Here is a 25729-nt window from a genome sequence, read left to right as displayed (position 1 = left end):
AATCAGCTGGTAAAACTCTCTCATGTCAGCCACCACTATGTGTACATCATTGGTGATCCACATACCCAGTTGTGAGCCTCGGTCTTATGAAGGAGTTTGTTTAATCAAAAAATACACTTATTCCCTGACCAAACATGTGCATTTTGATAACTTTAGTTAAAGAATATCCATGTACATAGGTGTGCTAACCATGGTTAGCTCTGAAAATTAAGAAAGAAATTGTGTACTGTGTGCAAAACGCAATGGAAAGGAAAGTAGAGCATTAGGAGGTCAATAAGCATTATAAGAAGCACTGGATCATAACACAATGTATCTGATAAGCCATCTGATCATTGTTTGTGTTGTCAGTATGTGCAATGCACCTCAGCATTAAGCACAGGAAATGCTCTTTTGGTGCTTAGTGCTTTAGTGCTTAGAACCATTACAAGGTGTGTTGTTTTTTTAAGATTGTAGAAAAGTTTGCTGCTTCTGTACTTTTCTTATATTATATTGACTTTAAGCTGCTTTGCTGTGAGCTGAGCTAGTCATTTGACTGCTAATGCCACATGCTGAACTTAGCATAGATAAGCTTTTGTCTCTCACTGCCACACAACATTTCAAGCACCAAAATCCCAGCTATGCTGACTTTAGTACTTTTTACTGGCAAAGCAGATGACCCATGGCAACAAAGCTGAAAGTTAAAATGGGCTGACTAAACACTGCAGCTGCCACAGATTCAAAAGTTTTATTTGACCAAGAACATAAAGCCTAGGTTCCTGTCCTGAATCTCTGAAAACCAAAATAAAGGCATTTTGTATGGTCATGTTCAGTTACCATCATTGCATCACCTTTTCAGTACTGGCTTCATAGTATCAGGACATATTTGGCTTATCTATGGAATTAAAAGCAAAATAATTGCTAGTGGGAAATAGCTGAAAACTGTGACACTCTATGCTACCATAGCACATGTATCTTTAGTTTTTCTGTATGAAAGGTAGGGAAAAAAAGAAACTTGAAGATAGAAAACAAATTTTGTAGTTAAAAAAAAGGCAGTATTTTATTTGAACAGAATCTCCCTCATAAAGTTGCAATGTTTGGATGTTGTTAACGTTTGTAACACCGAAAATACACAAGTCTTGAATGTATTATCAGTAGATTCATTATACTTAATAAATGTCAAGATTTACATTTAAACATTTTTTTAAAAAAAATGTTGCATATATTTAGACTGTAGGAAAATTGAGAAGATCCTCAGTCTTTTTCATGCTGTATATTTGGAAAGAGTGAAATGTAAGATAAGGTTTTTCTCTCAAAAAGAACAATTATTTAAGAAAAAGAAATTATTTATTTAATGAGGGATTTTTTAAATTTAGTATGCTTCTAATTGTCACAGCTTCTGCACTGGAAAAAATGAGAAAAGTCCTCAGGGAAAAAATGGGGGGGTCACCACCATACCCTTCCACCCTGAGTAGGGTTGCCAAGTACAATTCCAGAAATATCTGGGGACTTTGGGGGTGGAGCCAGGAGACTTTGGGGGTGGAGCCAGGAGACACTGGGGTGGAGCTAGGAGCAAGGGTGTGACAAGCACAATTGAACTCCTTCCCTCCACCCTCCCCTTCTCCGATTCCACCCGCCTCTTCCCTGCGCCACCACAGCCGCTCCTCCGAGATGGGCCACCTGAGCGAAGGCGAAACCAGAGAAGGGGAGGGGAGGGTGGAGGCGGGCCAGGAGCACGGCGAGCCGAGGCGAAACCAGAGAAGGGGAGGGGAGGGTGGAGGTGGGCCAGGAGCATGGCGAGCCACGAGTCCGGGTCCTAGAAGGACCCAGACTTGCGGCCCACCACGCTCCTGGCCCGCCCCCACCCCCCCTGACTCCACCTCAGAGGCGGAGCGGAGCGGGCGATGCCGCCACTCTGCTCCCTCCCTACCCCATCCCAGCTGCTCCTTCGAGATGGGCCCAGCCTGAGCCCATCTCGGAGGAGCAGCCACGGAGCAGCCGAGGCGAAACCACAGAAGGGGAGGGGAGGGTGGAGGCAGGCCAGGAGCACGGCGAGCCATGAGTCCGGGTCCTAGAAGGACCCAGACTCGAGGCCCGCCACGCTCCTGGCCCACCCCCCCACTCCGCCTCAGAGGCGGAGCGGGCGATGCTGCTGCACCACTGCCACCCCCTCCCCGCCCCATCCCAGCTGCTCCTCCGAGATGGGCCCAGCCTGAGCCCATCTCGGAGGAGCAGCCACGGTGAAGCGGAGAAGAGGCGTCAGCAATGCCCGCTCCGAGATGGGGCAGCTCGCCACGCTCCTTGGTGCCGTTTCCCCCTCCCTCCACTTCCATTTTCTTGGGGAGCGGGGGAAGAGGCTGGAAATCCTGGGGTCGCCCGCCAGGGCGGGAGAGTTGGGAAGCCTACCCCTGAGAATAACACCTGACCCCCCCCCCCCATTCTCTTCAGCTGCCTCCTGAGAACTTCATAGGCAGCCTCAATGTGTGCGATGTGTGTCATTCATTCCCATGTGGAAATTACTCATCACAAATGAGTAATGATTTGTAGGCTTGATCAATTTTGCCATCCAGTTTGCAATATCTTTTATCTTTGCCCCTGGGAAGCAACACACCTCTCTGGCTAGGGGTTCAGGCCTAGACACATGACATTGATACCCCTCGACAGAGAGTTACCAATAACCAACCCTTTTCTTTCCAATGCCCTCCTCAGAAATAAAATAAAACTACAGCTACTGACCCACGAAGATACCAGGGAGCCAAGTACCAGCAACAAATAATCCAAAATATGAAAAGGCAAAGCCATATGCCTTTGTGGTCTGACAGGAGGGTTAGTCACTCAGAAGAGAAGGATAGTTCTGGATGAGCAACCCCCCCCCCCCCTGCAAGTTACTGGTTATAACACCCAAAGTAGAGTCCTCCATGCAAAATTTGCCATTTTTCCTGACTGTAATACTAGTAGGTTTTGCTCATGGCTAAAGACACTCTAACTAATTACTGAGGGCTTGGATTAATTTTTTGAATGCCAGACACTAAGCATAGGGGTGCTCTTCCAGGTATCTTCCTTAGGTAAATATTCCATTTCAGGTAATGTGACTGAATTAACAGTGGTCCTATGTTGTCTATATTAAAAAAAAAAAAACAGGGAAGTCCATCCCCTGTGTTGCTACATGAAATACTGTTGTAGGTACTCTGCCTCTGAGGTCAGATAATACTGTTGGATCTTTAAATTGAGTGACAGTGATAAATCAGGCTAGCCTGACCTTATCAGATTTTTGGAAGCTAAGCAGAGTCAGCCCTAGTTAATACTTGGATAGGAGACTAACAAGGAAGTCCAGGGTTGCTATGTGGAGGCAGGCAATGGCAAACCACCTTGGGACATCTCTTGCCTTTAAAACCCTATGGTTGCCACAAGTTGGCCGCAGCTTGATGGCACTTTCCACCACCAATAGAGCTGCAATAAAATTGTCCACTTCTAGTGGAACCTGATCAAAGGATGGCAAGGTCAGTTTACTTAATCATACTGTACACTGTGAAAGCTTTTTGTTTAGGTGTACGCTTTGGACTTAAAAAAAATAATAAATGCATTAATTTCCCTTCGCATACTAGCAAGCTCTTGCAGCCTAGCACAGTGGAGTTCTTTGGTGCACAGTTTAGGAATTAATAAGCTTGAGTATTATAGGCTTTACTTAGCCTGTAGCATCAAATACTGGTATTGCTATTATCAATAAAAGCCTATTGGAGAGACTTCGCAGAAGGACAAGTAGAGATTCAGAAACTGCAACTTGCATTTACCCAGTTCTTTTCAGTGCTAAGGAAACTCAGCTTGCCAGAAAACCCTTTAGTTAATTTCTGTAATACGTGAATGGTGTATAGTGCAAGACCACGTAGCATTGATTTGTAAGTAAGGTGGTGAATTTCCATGCTCCGATCATGATTTATATGTTATGGGCCTAATTAATAAGTCATGAAGCTATCCATAAATCATGCAGCTCATTTTTTTGTCACAGCCCTGATTTATAAGCTGAGTCATTCTGCTGATTTATATAGCATGTCTTCAATTTATACACCTTTACAGAGGTCAAAATTGTGATTGGGTGATGTGCCTGTCCTAGTACAGTATTACTAGGTGAACGCCTAGGTGAATAAACTGAAGATACAAAGAAAGAAACAGCAAGAGCGCAAATTAACATGCTCTTCTTTGAAAGAATGGAATAATAGCAAACATCAAGCCTGTAGGAGTATACACAGTAGCTCCTGCACCATACACACAGAAGAAGCTCAGTATAAAGTTAGGCTCATGGCCTGTTTTTTGTTGCTTGGGTGAGCTAACCTACTGCATCCAGGACTGGCCCAAGATCATTGTTCTTGATGTGTATTTGTATTATTTTATACTATGCTGGGCCCCTTTGGGAAGAAAAGTAGGGAATAAATTATTAAGTAAGTATTATCTATATATCTATTTTCCAAACGTGCCCCCATCTGCGGGTAGCTAAACTCATGGATCAGGGCCACACTTATCCCAAACCATTTTTTTTCCTGCAAACTAGGGGAGCCTCTAGGTTGCAGAAAAATCTGAAAAGCTTTTTTTTTTTTTAAGTCATTGGGGATTTAAATTTCCCCAAAACAAAGTGCAGACAACACCCTTACTGTTGAGCAAGGAGCTGCTGGAAGGCTCCGCTGCGTTGGTAGTGGAGTCTGGGAGCTGCCAGCAGACCTGGTCATGGCCACAATGCAACCCAGGAGCCTCTCCAAGCCTGGCTGCAGCAGTGGAGCCTGGGAGTTGCTCTAGGTCTGACTGTTGTGTTGATGGAAGATAGGGGCTGCCAGTAGGCCTGGCTGTTGCTGCAGTAGAGCCTGGGAGCCACTCCAAGCCCAGCTGCAGTGGTGGTGGAATCTGAGAGGCGCTCTGAGCCTAGCTGCCATGGTGTCTGGGAGCTGCTCCAGGCTTGAAACTGTTCCCAGACACCACAGCTACCGTGACTGGGCTCCAAGTAGGGTTGCCAGATCCAACTCACGAAATATTTGGGGACTTTGGGATGGAGCCAGGAGACTTTGGGGTTGGAGCCAGAAGACTTTCCAATTCCCCAAATAAATAAATAAAAATAGAGCCATGCAGTTCCCCTCCTCATCCTCTTGCCTATCCTGGCAGCTGCACTTCCACTAAATGAAAGTGAAATTTGTCATACCCCCACAAGTCACCTTGTCAGGCTTTGGAAGCACTTCCAAGAATGGCTTTTTAAGGGGACATGCACACACACTCACAAAGCAGCCAAAATAAACAGAGTTTGCAAGCCCACACTTTTGTGATCTCACTGGGGCAATTTACTCATGGGAGTTGCTGAATGTAACAATTGACTGTATTTCAACCAGCTTCTTCAGACAGGAACAAGGAGAGCAAACTCCTCTCCATAATCAAGTTCTAGCTAACTCTTTCCTAGGCATTTTACTACAGAAATGACTTCTGAAGCAAATGCAAAACAGAGAGACTCTGCTCTCTCACAGCTTCACACATTTGTGGCTCTGCCTGTTTGCACCACCCCTGCTTTTCTACTGCTGAAATTTAAAGGCACATTCATGTTCCAAAACACAGACAGCTGCAATCATCTTCTAAGTCTGCTGAGGTTTAAAGGTGCATGGTGGCTGTTGGGGCAGGGAGGAGCCTGCAAAACTGGGGGATTCCCAACTGGGATCTGGAAACTGGGAAGTCTACCTCCAAGGGAGCTGCACTGGACAGCAATGGAGGGGGGGGGGCGCCTGCCTATATTCTAATAGCAAAGTCAGTCAAGTCTTTGGATACTTAGATCTGGTGAATGGAGTTGCAAACAGGCGAGACAGATCTTTCTGTAAATCAGTAAAGGGCCACAGGTTTGCAGCAAAATTTGAACAAATGGATTCCCTCGGTGTCTCTTGCTAAGCATAGATTCCAGGCTTAGTTTTGTCAGGGAAAATCAGGGGGCAGGTCCTTTCCAGGCCTATTTGTTGCCTTTGAGAGAAGACTCATTGGGTCTAAGCCTGCCTAGCGTTTCAGGTCCAGGTTGAGAAATTCCTTCAGATCTTGTGGTAAAGCCTGAGGAGAGCAGGGTTGGGGGGGGGGGGAGGCCTCAGGTGGATATAATGCCAGAGTCCACCCTCCAAAACAGCCATTTTCTCCAAGGGAAAAATCTCATCTGGGGTTCAGTTGTAATTCTAGGAAATCTCCAGGTCCCACCTGGAGGGTGACAATCCTAGGCCTGGCAAAAATCTCCAGGTGACAATACCAGTTGATTTAAATGAATCAGCTAGGCCTGGCAGCTTGCTACTATTCAATAGCAACTATCCAATGAAAGCCAGTGTGGTGTAGCAGTTACAACTTCAGTGTAGGGTCTGGGAGACTCAGGGTGCTATCACACTGGGAAATTGACATGATAGTATCTCAAGTTTAAAAAACCCGATTCAGTCAGGTTTGTTTTAGAGGGATCAGACAGCCACCATTGAAGCAACAGGATCCCAGCAGCCATCCGTGGTTGTGCCTTCACACTGCTAGTGCGGCTCAACCATGGACCCACTGCGGAAAGGGTCATTTAAAAAAAAAGTCTTCTATGTGTGCACTCACCCAGAGACGCACACAAGCGCACCTAGGAAAGGAGTTAGAAAAAAAAACCCAGTGGTGCTGGAAATGGCTTGGTGTGAACACACAGCTCTTCTATTCATGAGTCGCACTGGGGCATTCAGATTATGCGACCTACATCCAATTCAGGGGGAAGCTACTGGGAAAATCCAGGTAGCTTTTTAATGGGGATGGGGGGGCATTTGGGGATGGGGTGAGAATGGGTATGGCTTGGAGGGCAGATGTGCTCATGGGATCGTGTGCTTTTAATCTGAATGGGAGGCGGGTCAAGGTCAGGCCAAAACTCCTGTGTGGAAGCACCCTCCAGTTCAAATCCCTATCTTTCTGCAGAAGCTCACTGGGTGATTTGGGGTCAGTCACATACTTTCAGCCTAACCTACCTCACAGATTGTTGTGCAGTTAAAAAAAAAAAAGAGAAGAGAATAATGTTTGCTGCTTTGGTTCCCACTGTGGAGAAAGGTGAGGCAAAATGAAATAAATAAATAATAAATAAATAATATAGCTGAAGATCAACTAACAAGGTGCTTCTAATCAGACAATGCATTTTAAAAATATTTTAATATAAGAACGTGATAATTGTGAATGGCTATAATAATCTTAGAAAAGACATTATCTCTTCTCCTAAAAAAAAGATTATTGTATTCATAAGTACATTTAGGCATACAGTTGATTTAATCAAACAATTGATTAAAACTCATATTATTAATTAACTAAGACTTATTTAATTAACTGAATAACAGCCCTAGAGGTTAAATATGAAGAGTCTGGCAATCATTATTGTAACACCCCCTCTTCTTAATGGAGCCTTTCTTCTTTTACTTAATAAAGTCCCTCAGGATGAATTGGGATGTTATGCTTCACCAGTCATACCCTTCACCTGTGCCAGGATGTTCAGATGTGATGCAAAGTTATATTCTTTGAAATGGTCAGTCTTCACAGGACAGATTTATCGACAAAGACAGCTTACCCTTTATCCATTACCATGCAATTCATATTGCTGCTTATATTATTCACTGGAAATGTGAAGAAGGAAACAAAATATGCCATGTTTATTTAACAGGTCAATGTGACAAAATAACTGTGATCTGGGTTTATAGTGTACACACATTTATAGTTGAAAGTCTTTGAGAGTTTTAATAATGAACATGATAGTAAGGCTGGTTCTTGATGTGCAGTTTAAGCTGCCTCAGGGACAGCAGGCAAGTGGACAAAAAAAGTGCATCCAGATGCGCCCATCTGCCTCTCTTCTTGCCCTCAACCTATCCCTACCTGAAAGCATATGGTTGCCCTCAACCTATCCCTACCTGAAAGCAGTCTGGTTCAAAATGGTACCACTATCGAAGTGGTACTGAATTGCTGAGGTGCCTCCCCAGCCATCTGGATAGAGGGGAAGCACCTGGGGAGCAGCGAACAGGTGCATGAGAGCCCTGGAAGCTCCTCCAGGGCTCCCGCGGCCCATCCTTGTTCCAGCAACGGGCTGTGTGCCATCTGGATGCTCCAGGGCACTCCTGTTTCTGCTGGCTCAGCCAACTCCCAAATTGGTCAGCAGATAAACTGTTTTTTTTTCCTCTTATAACATTCCAGTCTTCCTCCCACTCCCAGTCAAAGGTAAGCAGCTCTTCCTTGTAACTCTTCCTTGTCCATCACACTAATGTCCTAAATATTTCACCTCCATATATTTCCTGCTTCATGTATTAGCTACTTAAATACAACTTTCAAGATTTTTTTTTTAAATGAGGGGGTGTCCCCACCCCCACCCTCCCCCGTTGACAAACCTATGCAACAGTTTCCCAAAGCTAAAGTTGAATTTTCTGGAACTGTGGATGATTTAATCATCATTACCCAGGGCTTTCCTTTTGATCAGGAATGCACAGGAATGCAGTTCTGGCTGACTTGGTGTCAGGGTGTGTGGCCTAATATGCAAATTAGTTCCTGCTGAGCTTTTTCTACACCCCCCCCTTGTCATTATTTGTTTGGCGAGCAACATGAATGTTCAATTTGTCCTTACACAGCATGTCTTAGGATTCAGTCCTAGAAATATTGACTTCATTACATAAAATTTTCCTTTGTCATAATAGTCTGTATATTAATAATGTTATTTAATCAAAGCATGGAATATTGTTTTGCCAGCAGAAATAATTCCTAGAAATGTAATTCCTTTAAAAAAGACTGATTTCATGGGAATAGGTGAAAATGCATCACATGTTGTTTTAGCTGTTAAAATAAATTAATAATTCCCATTGGCCTTTGACTGAGTTGACTTCTAGATTGTTGGATACTGATATCACTAATGCTGTAACCAATCCATGTGACCATATGCTGTGCGCAAGTGGCTCATGGCTGGCCAATGCTGCTTAAACATGTAAATGATGGAAAATTTGAAAAACAGGGCTATATTTTATTTGCATTAAATATGTTACTGCTCAAAGTTATGAAATTAATATTTTTAAAATCTGATTTGTATTTGTTTTCTCATTCTGTATGTTTTAATGGGGAGAGCAAATTTCAAAATACTTGTTAAGTATGTTGCTCTTTTCTTCCAGGTTATGAGTTACAAAATTGCCCAGATCCTCCTCCTTTTTTAAATGGATATATAATCAACTCAGACTACAGTGTAGGACAGTCTATCTCTTTTGACTGCTACCCTGGATATGTTCTGATTGGTCACCCTATTCTCACTTGCCAGCATGGGATCAAAAGGAACTGGAATTATGCTTTCCCAAAGTGTGAAGGTAACTTTGGCTATTTTTAATTTTGTCTGAATGCTTAGGATTTTACCACTCTTGTGTGCTCAAGGGATTAGAGGGGAAAAAAGAAACCACAGTTAATAAAGTCTTTGGTGTAAAATAAGGTATGACAATTCATACTTCAGAAATAGTCAGAACTTCTACATTTACAATCTAAAGTATCTAGCAGAACTTGGTTTCAATGCCAATATGAGACACAGCCCTAGACATCTGAATATACAAGCACATGTAAAACACATTTACAAAAGCATGCAGGAACCATGGTTTCATTGCTGATTGAACAGCTGGAATGAAGCATGGGGAAATGCTGAAATCCTACAGTTCATCAGTTTGGGAATTGAAGCAGGGGATGGGTATCAGTCTGCAAATTCTTCTTCCTCACATACAGTTAATGCAATGGACTTTAACTATTGTAAAAGGCTACCTTACATACTCATTTGAATTGGAGCCTAACTGCAATTACGGTAATTGCTTGCAATGAATATTCTAATATTTTCCTTACTGAGCTGTTGGTGGCCTGCCCCTCACACATCTGCACATTTAAATTTTGAAAGCTAAATGATGATGCTTTGCATTAGATTGCAAATCCAGATTACAATTCAGACACTTATGCTTTAGTGTTATTTTGAATTACCTCAAATTACATAGAAACGTTATATATTATGGATAGAGGGGAAGAGCAAATTATTCTACATCTTTCCTAGAATTTTAATTAATGATATTGACTACCATAATTGAAATAGCTTTCTAACATCAGTAAATCTAACATCCTTGACAAAAGCAAAACAATGAAAATGACCAGTATCATCTCTTTGTCATTCAAATGAACCAGATGGGGTGGAAACCTGCAAACTAAACTGTGTCATGCCTAAACAGCTATGTAGAACAGGCCCAAGAAATGCAGCTCTTTCATGACCATCACTAAAGTCTGTTTTAATTATGTGCATTGTGTTCTTTCTTAACACTGTGCGACATAATTCACAGGTTTCTTTCTCCAGTAACCTAACTTCCCTCATGTATGCATTTTATATGTGATGGAGTGCATTATTTTGAATATAAGCAAAGGGAGCACACATGTATTTGTGTTAATTGTAAACAGAATTGTATGAAGCTCAGATAATAGTAGTGTATCATATATTTGTTGCTGAGGCCAACAAAGCCCTTTGTTCCATTGAGTGATGTAAAAAGTTGAAGAAGTGTTACCATCACATTTTTGTTCGTATCATCTTAAAGGACTAGAGATACTACCTGTTTTATGCAGAGTTGCCCAAGCTATCCAGCTCTAACATAGCTACAGGAAGGGGTCATTTTGTAGAAAAATAGGTGGTGGAGCTCATCCAGGGATTGTTATGCAGCTGCACATACTATTCAATGGACAAAAAGTTGGAACTCTCAGAAAAGTTCAGGAACTGCACTCCTGTGAACTCCCACTGAATCTGAGGCCTGGCTACAGGGCACCCATATGTCTCCTAAATATACTGAAGGTTAGCTGAAGACAAAAGGAAAGCCTTAGCCTTGTTCAAAATAGGACAGATTTTCAGCACTGAGGAAGGATGGCTTTCTGCCAGTGGATAAAAGGGCTAAAGGCAGCCTATACATCAACTTCTGACGTGCTAACATGGATGCATTATTACAAATGAGTCAGATGGTTTACGAAGTACTTGACAACTCTCTTTTTCCCATCCCAGGCAAAAAGTAAAAATGGTAGTAGGACAGGATAAATATTTGTACAGGCAGGTCTAAGGGCAGACTTACCTCTTATAGGTAATCTAATAGATATAACCATACAATCCTTAGCAGAATTAGTCTTCTGAGTCCATTCAGTGGACTGAGAATGATATAGTTCTGTTTAGGATTGCCTTTAAATTTCATGTACATTTGTTTTTCCTAACTTGCATACAATGTAACATAAGACAGTCTATAACTAAATGTACATACAGATTAGATATTTATTTTAGGTACTTTCAACACACCAATTTTAGCTATATTCAACCTCTCCACACAAATGTAAGCACAAAGCAGTTTACAATATAATCCCAGAGAGAGAAAGAACAAACTCCCCCCCCCCCAAAAAAAAAATAAACTCAAGTTAACAACAAATCTCCCATTAACAAATTAATATATGGGAGGGGAGGCAGAGGAAGTGGTCTTTTTACCCAAGCAGATCCTAGGTAAATCTTTTTTACACATTGACTGCACATGCTAGTGCAATCACAAAGTATACAATTTGATCAGCAAACTATGAAAATTGTATTATAGTATAGTCAGTGTACTTTATCTTAATTCCATTGTGAATCATCACAGCTTGCTCTGTGTAATAATCACTTCTGTAGAATGAATCTAGCCAAGTCCCTGTAATGTATAAGATTTTCCCTACTAGCTCTCTTTATTGTGACTTTATTATAAACAACAGATCACTCAGGAAAGCACAAATCACCCTTGTACACACACACTTTGGTTTTTGTGAAGTTGTACACAGAGTTGGGGGGAGGTGGGATTCCCCCCCCCCCTCTACGAGTCTCATGGGCTCCCACTTGTGGTGCACAATAGGATACTGCAGGTGGAGAGCATCAGTAAATCAACAGCTAGGTTTTGTTTAATCTTCCTTGTACACCTTTATTGTCAGATAGCTAGTGGAAGATGATTAGGCATATGATGAAACATTACCTCCTGAAGGCTACATCCAAGTAAGGTAAAATAGCATTTGCTCATGGTGTCAGAATGCTTAAGCAGGTAGAATGATCATGTGTGAAGAAATGCCTTTTTGGGGCAGAGGTCAGACCTGAATAAAACCTTTACCAGGAGGTTTTCAGGGTTTTCTTTTTTCTCTCTGGGCAGAGAACAGGCAGGGAGGAGGAAGTCAGCCAATGACTTCCTAGGCTCACCTTAGCTGCCTCTAAAGAAATGCCAATAGGCCTATCTAGAGACAATAGGAAGGTTCAGTCTCCTCCCTCCTTCAAGCAGAGAACAGAGATTTGGAGTTGTTAGATACAAGAAAGACTTCAGGAAGGATCTCCAGGAAGAGCTTCCTTGACCTGACCTGTCATGGTCAGTGGGCGGGAATTAAAGAAAAGATGAAACTCCTGGAGGCAAGGAGGAAGGCCTCTTGGAGTCCTGAGACCATCAGAGGAGACAAAACCCTTAAGTGAGATCTGGAGGAGGAGCCCATTACCAAGTGCTGCCCTAGATAGCTGGGCTGCAATCACACACACTAAATACACTTTCAGTCCATTTTCAGTTCACTGTTAAACTGTGTTTTGCCAGTTCACACAGTAAAATACAGTTGGAAAGTTCACTGAAAGAGGATTGAAAGTGCATTATTCAGTGTGTGTGATTGCAGCCCTAGAGAAAGTTGCAAGGTAATTGAAAGTGTGTGTGTGTATAAAACATTCAAAGCTAAGGCGCCTGTCCTATATTTTAATATCTGATAGGGCATGTATAGAGGGAGGAACAGAGGAATTGTGTTTTACCTATTTCTTTTGAATCCCTTGCTCAGTCTGGTGTAGTGCTAAAAGTACATGTGATAGACTGCACTTTTTAAGAGGCTTAAAAGTGTTGTACGTAAAACTACAGGACTGTAAAAGGTTAATACTTCACAGAGCTGGAGAGCCAATGACAGGCTGCTCCAGGCAATCTGACTGGTTGGTATCAGATGAGCAATAAAAATCTTGAGAAAACTGGATGCTAAGAGAAGTCATTCAGATTCCTGTCTTAACTGTGAAAAGATGTATATTTGAGTCTGTCTTAGACTAGCCATGACAGGAAAGGGTTTAGTGCTGACAAAGAATTTGTCCGTGACTGAATATAGTATTAATTCAGCATTAGCTAAGAGCAGTTTGAACACAAACAGTGAACTAGGGGAAAGTTTGGCAAGGAGGTTTGGGTAGCATAAGTCTCCCATTCAGATCAAAAGGAAAAGCGGATAGATCTTCTAGGGACAGAAGAACAGGAAAAGTTACTTCTGAGGGGTAGAGAACCCTGGTCTAGCAGGATTGGAGACTGCTTGTGGAGACTCTAGAAGTCAGTTAACAACTAAAGATTTCTGGTGGAAATCTTGTTCTGCCACGTTATGAAATCACTGTGAAGACCGTTGAGATGAATATGGATACAACTGAACACAGTAATTAAAGTACACTCCCCCTCCCTGATGATCTTTATGCACAAATTATTGTTGATACCTTGAGCTGTCTCATCAGAAAACTTTTTCCCCCTTTTAATACTTGTGAAATTTTCAAGAGGGGGAATAACAGCAGATAATAGTCTGATTATTTTGAACCCTGGATAGGAAATCAGATAACATATATGAAATAAAGTGTGGACAACTTTTAGTATTTATGTTTAACTTGGCAAGTAATGGTATATATCTCTAAAATGTTGAGTTTCAACAGAAATGGCTTTAGCATGGGCAACAACATAGCAATTTTAATAAACATACCAGACACAGGCCTAGTTTGACAATCCTCCAGATACACAATTAGTTAGTGATTTGCCATCCTAAGGAGAGCCAGTTTGGTGTAGTGGTTAAGTGTGTGGATTCTTATCTGGGAGAACCGAGTTTGAATCCCCACTTCTCCACATGCAACTGCTGGAGTGACCTTGGGTTACTCATAACTCTTTCAAACCTGGTCTGCTCAAGAGCAGTTCTTGGAGAGCTTTTCAACCCCACCTATCTCACAGGGTGTCTGTTATGGGGAAGGAAAGGGAAGAGAAGGGAAAGGAGATTGTAAGCCACTCTGGGACTCCTTTGGGTAGTGAAGGGCAGGGGATAAATCCAACCTCTTCTACTTCTTCTAGATGGAACACATGTGTAGTGTATCAGCAGCCAGACGCGACATGCGCAGAGGCGACTGGGCTGTCCCAGACGCCTCCAGCGCGGGGTGCGGAATCCCCCGCCAATCACCAGCTGTGGCGGGAAGTTTAACAAGTCAGGATTGGCCTGACCTGTCCAGTAGGCTGTTCCGGGGACTGTACATAAGTGGGACCCGGCCCGCGTGTTCTCTCTCTTGCAACGTGCTCCTAATAAAGAATGTTGCCCTACTCGCGTCTCCCTATCGAGTACGTTACACTGGCGACGAGGATGGGATACTAGCCTCATCGGCTACGTAGGAGACCAAGGGCACCACCACGACCGCCGCCGCAGCCACCATGGCCAACCAGGGCGGAACCACCGGTCACGTCGAGCCGTTCGACCCCGCGAATCCAGAGGCCTGGGAGTCCTACCTGGAACAGGTCGAATGCTACCTGAGGGCCAACAAAGTCACGGAGGACAGCATGAAGAGGGACGTTCTCCTGAGCGTCTGCGGGGCGGCCACATTTGAGATCACCAAGGGTCTCTCGGCCCCCGCCCGCCTCAAGGAGAAGTCCTTCGCCAAGGTCAGCAGACTCCTCACCGGCCACTTCTTACCTCAGCCTTCACGGGTGGCCCGCCGGTTCCTGTTCCACAGAAGGGACCAGGCTGCCGGAGAATCGGCCGCCGACTACTTGGCGGCCCTCCGCAGGATCGCCGGGAACTGCAACTTCCCCCAGCTGGAAGACACCCTGGCCGATCGCTTCACGTGGGGCCTCTGCGACGAGAGGCTCCAGCAGAAGCTCTTCGCCAAGGAAGAGCTCACCCTCCAGAGCACTTTCAACGAAGCAGTGGCGTTCGAGAGGACCTCCAGGACCTTTCCCAAGGCCCGGACAGACGCCGTCCACCACGAGGAGCTGGACCACGACCGCCCGGAGGAGGGAGAAGCCTACCAGCTGCGTCGCCCAGCCGGGCCACCCAACAGAGCAGCCCAACGCCCCCGAGCGCCCGATCGACCACCAGCAGTGGAGAGGGTTCCTGCCACCAAGTGCGCCAGCTGCGGCAACCCCCACGACCGGAGAGACTGCCAGTACCGGACCTGGGACTGCCGGAGCTGCGGGAAGACCGGCCACATTGCCAGGGCTTGCCGAGCCAAGCCCAACCGCTGGAGGCCGACCACGCATAATGAGTCGGCGGAGTTCCACTCCACAGACTCCACGTCCCTTCAGGTACTGAACTTGCCCCTCGCCACCCCAGAGAAAATTAAAATGGCGGTCCTCATCGAAGGGAACCCCTGCCAAATGGAGGTGGACTCAGGTTCCTCCATTTCCATCATAGCAGAGGAGACCCTGAGGAAATTGTGCCCCCGCCAGCGGCTTCAACTAAGGCCAGCGGACTTCATACTCCGGGACTTTCAGAAGAATCCGGTGCAAATCGCGGGGTGGGCATGGGTGCAAGTCGAGCGGGGGTCCTTCTGTGGCCCGCTGGACATCCTGGTGGTAAAGCGCCAGCTTACCACCCTGCTAGGACTGGCGTGGTTCAAACCCTTGGGGATCCGCTTGGAGGGGGTGGGGCAAACCCTAACGCCCACAGGGTTCGGGGAGATATGCCAAGAATTCCCTGACGTATTCGATGGTTCCCTAGGGAGCTACAAAGGGCCGGCCATCTCCCTACCACTAGACCCCACAGTCAGGCCGATTCGGCTCAAGGCGAGGAGGGTCCCGTTCGCCTTGAAGCCAAAAATAGAGGCCGAACTAGACCGCCTCACAGCCCAGGGAGTCCTGGAGCCAGTGGACTACGCCACTTGGGAGACCCCCATCGTAACCCCAATCAAGCCAAACGGGGAGGTGCGGATCTGTGCAGACTATAAATGCACGATAAACAAGGCACTGCAGGATAATCCCTACCCAGTGCCGGTGGTGAGCCACATCTTGGCCACCCTCGCGGGGTCTAAAATCTTTGGGAAGCTGGATCTGGCACAGGCCTACCAACAGCTCCCGGTAGACAATAAGACGGCCGAGGCCCAAACGATTGTGACACACAGGGGGGCCTTCCGGGTGAGGAGGCTACAGTTCGGGGTAAGCGTCGCTCCGGGGATCTTCCAGAGTATAATGGACGCTCTCCTTAAAGGGATCCCCGGAGTCCAGCCGTTCTTCGATGATGTTTTAGTCGCCGCCCCGGACCCAGAAGAGTTCGGCAACCGCCTACGAGAGGTGCTCCGCCGGTTCCAGGCAGCGGGGCTCAAGATTAAGAGGGAGAAATGCTTGCTGGGGGTCCCACAGGTGGAGTTCCTGGGGTTCGCCGTAGATGCAGCAGGAATCCACCCAACGGAAGAAAAGACCCGAGCCATCGCGCAAGCCCCGGCCCCCACTTGCAAAGCGGAGCTACAAAGCTTCTTGGGGGTGCTCAACTTTTACCATTCATTCCTCCCCCACAAGGCAGCCCTTGCAGAGCCCCTTCACCGGCTGTTGGACAAAAAAGCCCCTTGGGTTTGGGGCAAACGACAGGCCTCCGCATTTCAGGCGGTCAAGGACGTCCTGGTGTCCAATGCGGTGCTCCACCATTTTGACGAGGGCCTCCCCGTCATCCTGGCCTGTGATGCATCGCCTTATGGGGTGGGAGCAGTCCTGGGGCACCAACTCCCGGACGGGAGGGAGGTACCGGTAGCGTACTACTCCCGCACACTGACTCCGGCTGAGCGCAATTACGCACAGATTGACAAGGAGGCTCTGGCAATCGTGGCGGGGGTCCGCAAGTTCCATGAATATCTGTACGGTCGGAGGTTCACTATTTCCACGGACCACAAGCCCCTCCTAGGTCTGTTGGCCCCAGACCGACAAACCCCCCAAATCCTATCACAGCGTGTGTTGAGGTGGAACCAATTCCTCAACTCATACACTTACACATTGGTCCACCAAGCCGGCAAAGCTATGGGTCACGCGGACGCACTCAGCCGGCTGCCACTGCCGGAAGTAGGTCCAGACCCCGCCCCCGCACACCAGGTAATGCTAATGGAGAGCCTCCCGGAGCCGCCCCTCCACGCAGCGGAGGTAGCCAAGGCCACCCAGAAACACAAGACACTAGCACGGGTGCTCGACTGGGTGGTGAGGGGCTGGCCAGAGGGGAACATGGGGGAAGAATTCAAGCCTTATAAGGCCAGGAGGGAGGAACTAGCAGCATACAAGGGGTGCCTATTATGGGGAAGTAGGGTGGTGATCCCGCCCCCGCTGCAGAAGCGTGTCCTAGAATCCCTACACGAGACCCATCCCGGCATAGTCCGAATGAAGGCCCTGGCCAGAAGCTACGTTTGGTGGCCGGGGATGGATGGGGAGATTGAGAGCTGGGTTCGCAGGTGCCAGGAGTCGCGGCCCGAGCCGCCCAGCGCCCCCGTCACAAGGTGGGAGTCCACCCGGAAGCCATGGTCGAGACTCCACCTCGACTTCGCGGGGCCATTCCAGGGGCAGATCTTCATGATAATAGTGGACTCCTACACCAAATGGTTGGAGGTCATTCCCGTAGGGTCTACCTCGTCTGCAGCCGTGATCAGAGCGCTGTGCAGGGTCTTATGCACACACGGTATCCCGGACACCATAGTCTCTGATAACGGGACCGCGTTCACCTCGGCCGACTTCCAGGCGTTCCTCCAGAGATATCTGATTAGACACATAAGGTCTGCCCCCTTCCATCTGGCCACCAACGGCCAGGCAGAGCGGATGATCCGCACAACAAAGGAGGCCCTGAGCCGAATCATACAGGGCGACTGGAACCACAGGTGTGCCGCGTTCCTTTTCGACAATAGGATCACCCCCAACCCGGTCACTGGGGTTAGTCCGGCTGAGCTCCTCATGGGGCGCAAGCTCATAACCCGACTGGACAGACTACACCCCGACAGGGCTTCAGAGACCCGCGGAAGTCCCGAGGTCCGGGACGCGGCCAGGGGTTTCTTTGCGGGCGACCCAGTATACGCCCGGAACTATGCGAGGGGGCCTGAGTGGGTGGCCGGCCGAGTGCTACGAGTAATGGGGTCCCGCCACTACGATATATCAACCGAGGGGGGCCAGATATTACGGCGGCACATAGACCAGCTACGCCACCGCATGCTACCGGAGGAACCTGCGGACACAGAAGGGGCGAGATCTGGGGAGGAGCCAACCGAGGGCCGACCAGAGGACGCGGCCCCAACACCGGCTACACCGCCGCACGAAGCGCCGGGACCGACTGAGCCCGAGAGACCGACGGAACCAGACCCGCAGCCTCCGGCCACGCCTCGGCCCACCGACGCACCAGCAGCGGAAGCCGCGCCGCCTCCACCGGACCTCCCCAGAAGGTCCACCAGGGAGCGCCGACCTCCCGCGTACCTTAAGGACTATGTTCATTAACCAGGGGGGGGGGAGGGGTGTAGTGTATCAGCAGCCAGACGCGACATGCGCAGAGGCGACTGGGCTGTCCCAGACGCCTCCAGCGCAGGCCGTGGAATCCCCCGCCAATCACCAGCTGTGGCGGGAAGTTTAACAAGTCAGGATTGGCCTGACCTGTCCAGTAGGCTGTACCGGGGACTGTACATAACCGGGATCCGGCCCGCGTGTTCTCTCTCTTGCAACGTGCTCCTAATAAAGAATGTTGCCCTACTCGCGTCTCCCGATCGAGTACGTTACAACATGCTTCTAGAAAGGTATAATGCTAGTTAGGGTTGCACTGTAAGCTTCCTAACAATTAACACTGAACCAATGCTTTGTCTCTTTTAATATTTTAAAAACTTGCATAATCCCTTATTGAACCGATAACCATGTATTAGCACGTTTCTGCACAGTCCTGGATTTTAATAAAAATCCTTCATACACCAAACAAAAGAGATGGATTTACATTAGTACTTTTTTTGAATCTGACTGCAGTTATGTTTTATTCTATCACACAGCTGATGCACAACATATCCTTGATGATTAAACTTAACATGCTTTGATTTTTAATGTTTCTCTCTTTCCTGAGAAAGCAAAATAGCCCATATTTCTTGTCCATCCAAAATTGTCAGTATTCGTTCTTACAAATGAGAATCTGTGAGGGATGACAGAGATATGGGTAAACTGACAGTGTGTCATGGAGCATTTTAACAACTTTTTTTGACACCAAACTTTGGAGAACAAATGTTAGGAGGATTTTTTCTGTCACCATTATAGCCTATTTGCATTTGGTGGGGATCAGAAACATTTCATAAATAACTTTCAAAATCCGTTTAATCAAACTTCTGTCATCCCAGAAAACCCGGGAGACTCCTGACAAAGTCTAGAAACCATGTCCAGATTCATTAAAGGTATTTTCAGCATTGTTCCTGGGATGACACAAGTTTGATGAGATGTACTTTGAAAGTTATTTATGAAATGTTTATGATCTTCATGCATTAGTCTATATATGAACTGGCCACAGCACTTATAAAGTACAAAGACACAGGAGACATCATATCATTCAAGATTTTTATTGTGTCATCATTATCACAGTTTCCTGTTGTTTTTGCTTTTCTGATGATGTTATAAGCTATTTAAAGTGCTGTATACTAGTGGCAGTTCATCCAAGACTGTAGGTATTCTAAGTCCCCATTTTATTCAGACTTCCATTGAGCAGGACTGGATCTACACATTTTTGAGGGGGGGGGGCAAAATTAAAGAATGATGTCCCCTTATGGGCCCATTCTATCTTATGGGCCCATAGAATATAATAGACTCCATAACCAATTTGGCACCCCCCCTCTGTTGGCACCCGGGGCAAGCCCCCCCCCCCCCATAGATCTGGCCCTGCCATTGAGAGAAAGTCATGTTAAGGGTCTGGAGGAACTCAGCAAGCACAGCATTGTCATATCTTGAACATCTGCATAGTTTCCTGTGAGCTGAACTTCATGTTGGCATATAACATCAATCAGCTTTAGGACGAGTTCTTAATGAATAAGAAGCTACCACTTCCTCATATTAACAATGATGCTTGAATCGCTTGGGCTAACATTGTGTTGTCTTTTCATTTTGATCATAGTGCATGCCTAAGGAATGGAAGGGAAAGCATTTTATATTTTCTGCACTAGAAATGAAACAATTTCTTCAAAGGAAGGCTGAAGTGCACAGAGAATGTATCCTCAGAATTAAATCTACTTGATCCTTAATTTTATTCTGACTAAAGTAGGAAGTGATGAGAAGGAATTATTATGATTAGCATGGAACTGGAACGTGATTTTAGAGGACAGAACAATATTCTGTCCTGGTTCCTCCTGATGACTTTTTGGAGGGAATAGTTCATACTAGTTTGGTAACACACAAGCTCAGTCTTGTTCCCTCAGTTAATGTAGAGTGAGTGTTGTATGTGAAGTGTCAGTAGAGCAGAAACAGTTCACATAATACTTTCCTTCTTTGCAAAGAAGAATTCAATATATTGGAGTACACAGACTGGGTCAGGGGTTCCTCTTGTTTGCCCTGTTAAGTCACACATGATTTTCTGATTCTTCTTGGTTCCTGGGTGTACAGGGCCCAGTTTAAATAGGGTTGCCAGCTAGAGATAAGCTCCCCTGGAGAAAATGGCTGCTTTTCAGAATGCTATATGGCATTGTGCCATGCTGAGTTCTCTCCCCTCCCTCTCTGGATCCACCCCCAAAGTCTCCAGGTATTTTCCAGCACAGCCCTGGCAGCCCTAGCTGTGCGATACATGGAGAAGAGCTTCAGTTTTCCTTCCCCCTCCTTCCTTGTCATTTTCCTGACCTGAAACTGTCGGTGGGGGGGGGGGCAGTGTTGCTATTTGGCTGCTGAGGAAATCTACAAGTATACAGGTGGCAGGTTAGGAAAATGGTGCAAGAGAGAAGGTTAATGATGGCTCTTTTCATGCATGCTACAGTCACAGTTCAAATGTGGGAACTGAGGAGAACCCACGAATCACATGTGACACACGGAGTTAAGGGTGGGGTTTCAGGATCTAACATTTGTATAATGTTGAATCAGCCTTTTAATGAGACAAGCAGCTCTGTATCTACCAACAGAATTTAAGAGTATCTGGGAGATGTTAAAGAAAGCATGTTGATGTGGGGAGCTATGGGAGGGGGCTGTAGAGAGTACTTCAGACATTGAGCTAATGGTTGGAGTTATATGGCAGCAGGTAGGCTATTATGGAAACAAGAACCAAAGGTTGTGGGAGGAGGGTCTTTGGTGGGCAGTTCAGATGACCAGAGGCTATAGTGGTGGGAAGAAAAATGTGTACAGAGAGAGCAGAAAGGGAATGGGAGGCACATCCGATCATGGTTCCCCAATGTGCCACTCATAGGCACCATGGCAACCATGGGTGATTTCCCTGTCTCTCTCTGTGATCTTTTCAGAATGTGCATAGGGCTGCTGTAAGGCAGGACGTGTTATTCACTGACCTCATTCAAATGGAGGGGTTTTTCAGAACTACAAAAGCAGCTGCCATCACTGACAGATGAGGATGGCAGCTAAAGCATCCTGGCTTTCCTTAGACAGTGTATGATTCCATTCCCACTTCAAGCTTCCCTTCCTTTTATTCCACAATCTCCCACCCTCCCCCACTTGGGCTTTTTGTTTGTTTGTTACTCTTTAGTTCCCTTCTCCTCTGAGAAACAAGCTTTCATATATATTTTTCGGGAAAATAAAAAGCCTCCCATAAAAATCAAACACTTATTAATATGTGAAGCCCAAGTGAAGTTCAGATGGCATGAATGTCACCATATAGAACATCACCAAGCCAGTCAGAGTAGAGACAGTTCTGATCTTTATAAACCAGTGGTCTTGTTCAGTATAAGCCTGTTTCATGGTTCATTGTGGAATAAAGATAGAGGGGTGATAGTGATTGCAATGAGTTTGTGACTTGACTGACTGTTGCCATGAGCTTATTTTGCAAAGCAGAGAGGGAACTTTATTCTGGTGTTAAGAGTCCAGGGAACTGGGCTGTTGCATGAGGGGAGATAAGTGTTCAGTAGTGGAAGCCCACCCTCTTTGTCTCTGGGTTTAATGTCTTCACAGGAGCTTCCAACCAATGTATAGACAATATTAACCTTGACAGACTAGTGGTTGGACTCTGAATTAAGCAGTTTTATATGTTCAGCATGGTTGCTGTGTGATTCTTTTGCAAAGCAAGAAGGGAGGTATAAGTTTGGTTCCATCTTCTATGGCAGCCATTTTGAAGGGCTGCTCACCACCATATCTCAAAAAGTGACTCCTGACATGAAAATGTTGGGGACCATGCCTTAGATCCTAAGAGCCTATAAGGTGAGCCTTTGGAAAAGAGTTAAGGAGGAATCTAATAAAACTGAATAAGTGGGAGAAACTTTGAAAAGGAAAAGTGGGGAAATGATGCTAATAATTATGTCCAATCTTCTTCTAATTTGCTTTGAACTCTAGAAGAAATTGGGGAGTAAAGCTTTGACAGACTGTGCCTTTATGCACTTCAGACATGTGGCAAGGTTCATACAGGGTTTTATGTAGTCCATATGTCCACACAGAACTGAGCAAGATCCTTGTTTATAATCATTGCCCACAGCAATGTCCTTCCCATTTTTTACCTCCTTACTGCAGTTGTACCGACATAGCCCCTTCCAAGCTCTGTGGTACGATTCAGCCAAGAGTCACTAGTCTGAGGTGTCTTCCCCTATCCTTGGGTGACTCAAGGAGTTTGCCAATCAAATTTAATTAGCATCATTTTGTGCTAATCCTGCCAACTCGAAAGGGCCTCATCGGTCACATAAGAACAAGGCCTATTTCTGTACCCTTGTCTAAAACAACAGTGTGAAATAGAGTTTCCAATCCCATGTTCCCAGCAGAGGTTTCCCCACTTTCGGGGTCTTCAACCCACCACCGGCCAGCTAGCCAATGGGGGAATGCCACCTCCAAAAAGTGATTGCATTGTGCAATGTGTCCAACATGATGATGGGTGACATCATTGTGCCAGGGATGTTATGAAGTGATGCTCTGGTTTGGGGGCAAAGTCTATAGTTTTGAAGTAAAAAAACCCAGAGTTTTGCCCAAAAAACCAGACCATCATCTCCAATGACACCAATGTGATGATGTCACTTCTGGGTGACATAATTGCACTGGAGGACATTGTACATGATGTCCTGCACACCCTTAAATGCCCCCCCAATCCCCCCACCATGACAAAGAGGCCAGAAAAAAAATCCCATTGCAACCAATCAAAAAGAAACCCACAACATTTCTTGCTAAAATCCTGAGACCAGCTAATTCCACATTGCTGTAAAGGAAGGGATAGGTAGGATTGCCTCAGTTAACAAACTAGCTCCCTTGACAATATGCTCAAGTTTTTCATAAATGTCTACTACACCAAAGGCTGTATTTTTCAGAATTTTTGCTTGATTGGATTTTAATTTTGCATAAGTAGATTTCACCTTGTGCTTCCAGTGCTTCATGGTCCCTTGATCCTCCCCTTTGTTTGTTTTCATTTCATACCTTCTGCATAAAAAGGCAGCACAGAATGTGCAAAATGGATTTGTTCAGGAGGCCATTTTTATAAAGGGAGTAGAGTTGCTATTTTAATGTCTGTGAACATTTGTAGTTAATTTTAGTATATTGATTGTTAATTCTTTATTGCATACTTGGTTTTTAATTTTGTTCATCTTGAATCACTACAAGACAGGTAAATTATAAATGACATATGTAAATAAGGATCTGCTCATACGATCTGAAAAAGTGGGCCCTAATCCACAAAAGCTTATACTGGGATCAAAAGTTTTTAGTGTTTAACATGCCACAAGCCTCCTTTTTATTTTTTTACTGAAGGTTGTATTTAAAATACTTGGTTCAATATTTGCCAGATATGAATCTGAAGCTGCTTCCAGCTATACTGTATTCTTCGAAAATATTTTAGGCAGATTGCATACAGAATAAATGGCTGCCTTTTAAGTGGAAAAATTCACATTTAGAAACTGAAATGTGATGTGAACAGCCTATACAGTGTAATGCAGTCAATTTAGCTAGATTAGTTCTTTGTGCCATTTAATGTTTTGAACACATCATTTATTTCAAATATTTCTAAAATCAGCATGTATGATAAAATAAACGTAAAGCAAAAGTTTCCAAAGAAATGAGTTTGCTGCTGTCATACTAGTTTGAAATGCAGATGAGTGTATTGTGATTTGATTGTAGGAATTAGTAGTTTCTCCTTACTCTGGTATTGATGTAATGTATGGAATCTGAATGATGAGCATAGGGTCTTTCAAACTTTGTTAAAATACCGCACAGAAAGAATCTTAATGCAATACATATTTGATCAATGTACACAAGTGTGTAAGTTTTTCATATTTTAGTGCCATTGAAATAACTCTTACTACTATTTCTGTAGTCCTTTGATAGGTGACAATCAGTAAAACATCACACACATATATAATGTTGCCAACCTCCAGACGGGGCCTGGAATTTTTCTGGAATTACAGCTGATCTCTAGATTACAAAGATCAGTTCCCCGGGAGAAAATGGTTGCTTTGGATGATGACATTGTACTCAACTGGGCTCCCTCCTCTTCCCAAAGCCTGCCTTCCCAAAGGCTCTACCCCCAAATCGCTTAGAATTTCCCAATCCAGAGTTGGCAACCCTACACAAGGATCTTGATACATAGGATGATTGCAAATATTGCTTTGTTACCATTTTTTCTTAAATCAGCATACGTGTGCAGATCAATAACATGGACGTATGAAAGTTTCATATGTATGCTAAAGCTCAGCTGCTTTTTTCTATAAACCTGTGTATTATTATTGCTGAAAGATAAGTTTAATTAGAAATAACAACCTTGAAGGTATAGTTGTGGTTTCTAGTTCCTTAGGTAGACACATTATACAGATAGGATCAAATACTATCTGTAATTGATGAAGGCAGCATAAAGCTCTCCCTCTATAATGGTAGAATATTTCTCAGTCAAATGAGACAAAACCAATTTATGGTGCAATGCAGAGATCCCTTTTCTAAAGCCAGTTGTTCTGGGCCCAGAATTTTAGTTACCCACATCTAATATTTCTAGTTTGAAGTATAGATGGTATGTATATCGTTTACTCAAGACCAAAGGAAGACTGATAGGGCAATAATTAGGAGGATTGTTTCTTTCCCCTTTTTATAAAAGGGTGCTACTATTACCTGCCTCTACTCATCAGGTATTATCCTTGTTCCTTTAATTGCCATAAACAAGGCAGCAGATACAGACAACAACCAACCAACATCAGCTATTAGAAGGCTGGGAGGAACTAAATCTAGCTCAGGTACCTTACCAGCCTTTAGATGGTTAATTGACAGTTTAACCCCGTCCAATGATATTGGATCCCAAGCAGGCAACTCCTCAAACTTCTCTAGAATGTATATATTAAAACTGAGTTGAGGTCATTGAACATAGTTTCCAGTTGGTGTTCCCAAACGCATGGATACATTTCTTTGTTGACCTGGGTAGCTGAACCCTTTAGGGCAGGGGTGTCAAACTCATTTGTTAAGAGGGCCAGATATGACAGAAATGATGGGACTTTGTGGGGCCGAGCTATGCATGTCCTAAAATATAATGCCAGATAGAGGAGATATAGATTTTATAAAGAATACAAGCAAATACAATTAAATATATTATTTAACTTAAAATACAAACA

At 45.0% G+C, this 25729-nt stretch overlaps 1 protein-coding gene across 1 annotated transcript in view; it reads left to right on the top strand.

The window, feature by feature from the left end:
* The window catches only part of CSMD1 (CUB and Sushi multiple domains 1), a 1753937-nt gene that overhangs the window by 1593112 nt on the left and 135096 nt on the right, over positions 1–25729 (top strand). The window contains exon 42 of the mRNA XM_060234944.1: positions 9126–9314. Coding sequence (XP_060090927.1) covers positions 9126–9314 — 189 coding nt within the window. The remainder of the gene's footprint in view (positions 1–9125; positions 9315–25729) is intronic.

Source organism: Heteronotia binoei, chromosome 1 (genome assembly GCF_032191835.1).
Source record: "Heteronotia binoei isolate CCM8104 ecotype False Entrance Well chromosome 1, APGP_CSIRO_Hbin_v1, whole genome shotgun sequence".
NCBI classification, from domain to species: Eukaryota; Metazoa; Chordata; class Lepidosauria; order Squamata; family Gekkonidae; genus Heteronotia; species Heteronotia binoei.
Note: the sequence above shows the minus strand (reverse complement) of the source record. Positions and strands in the feature narration are given on the sequence as shown.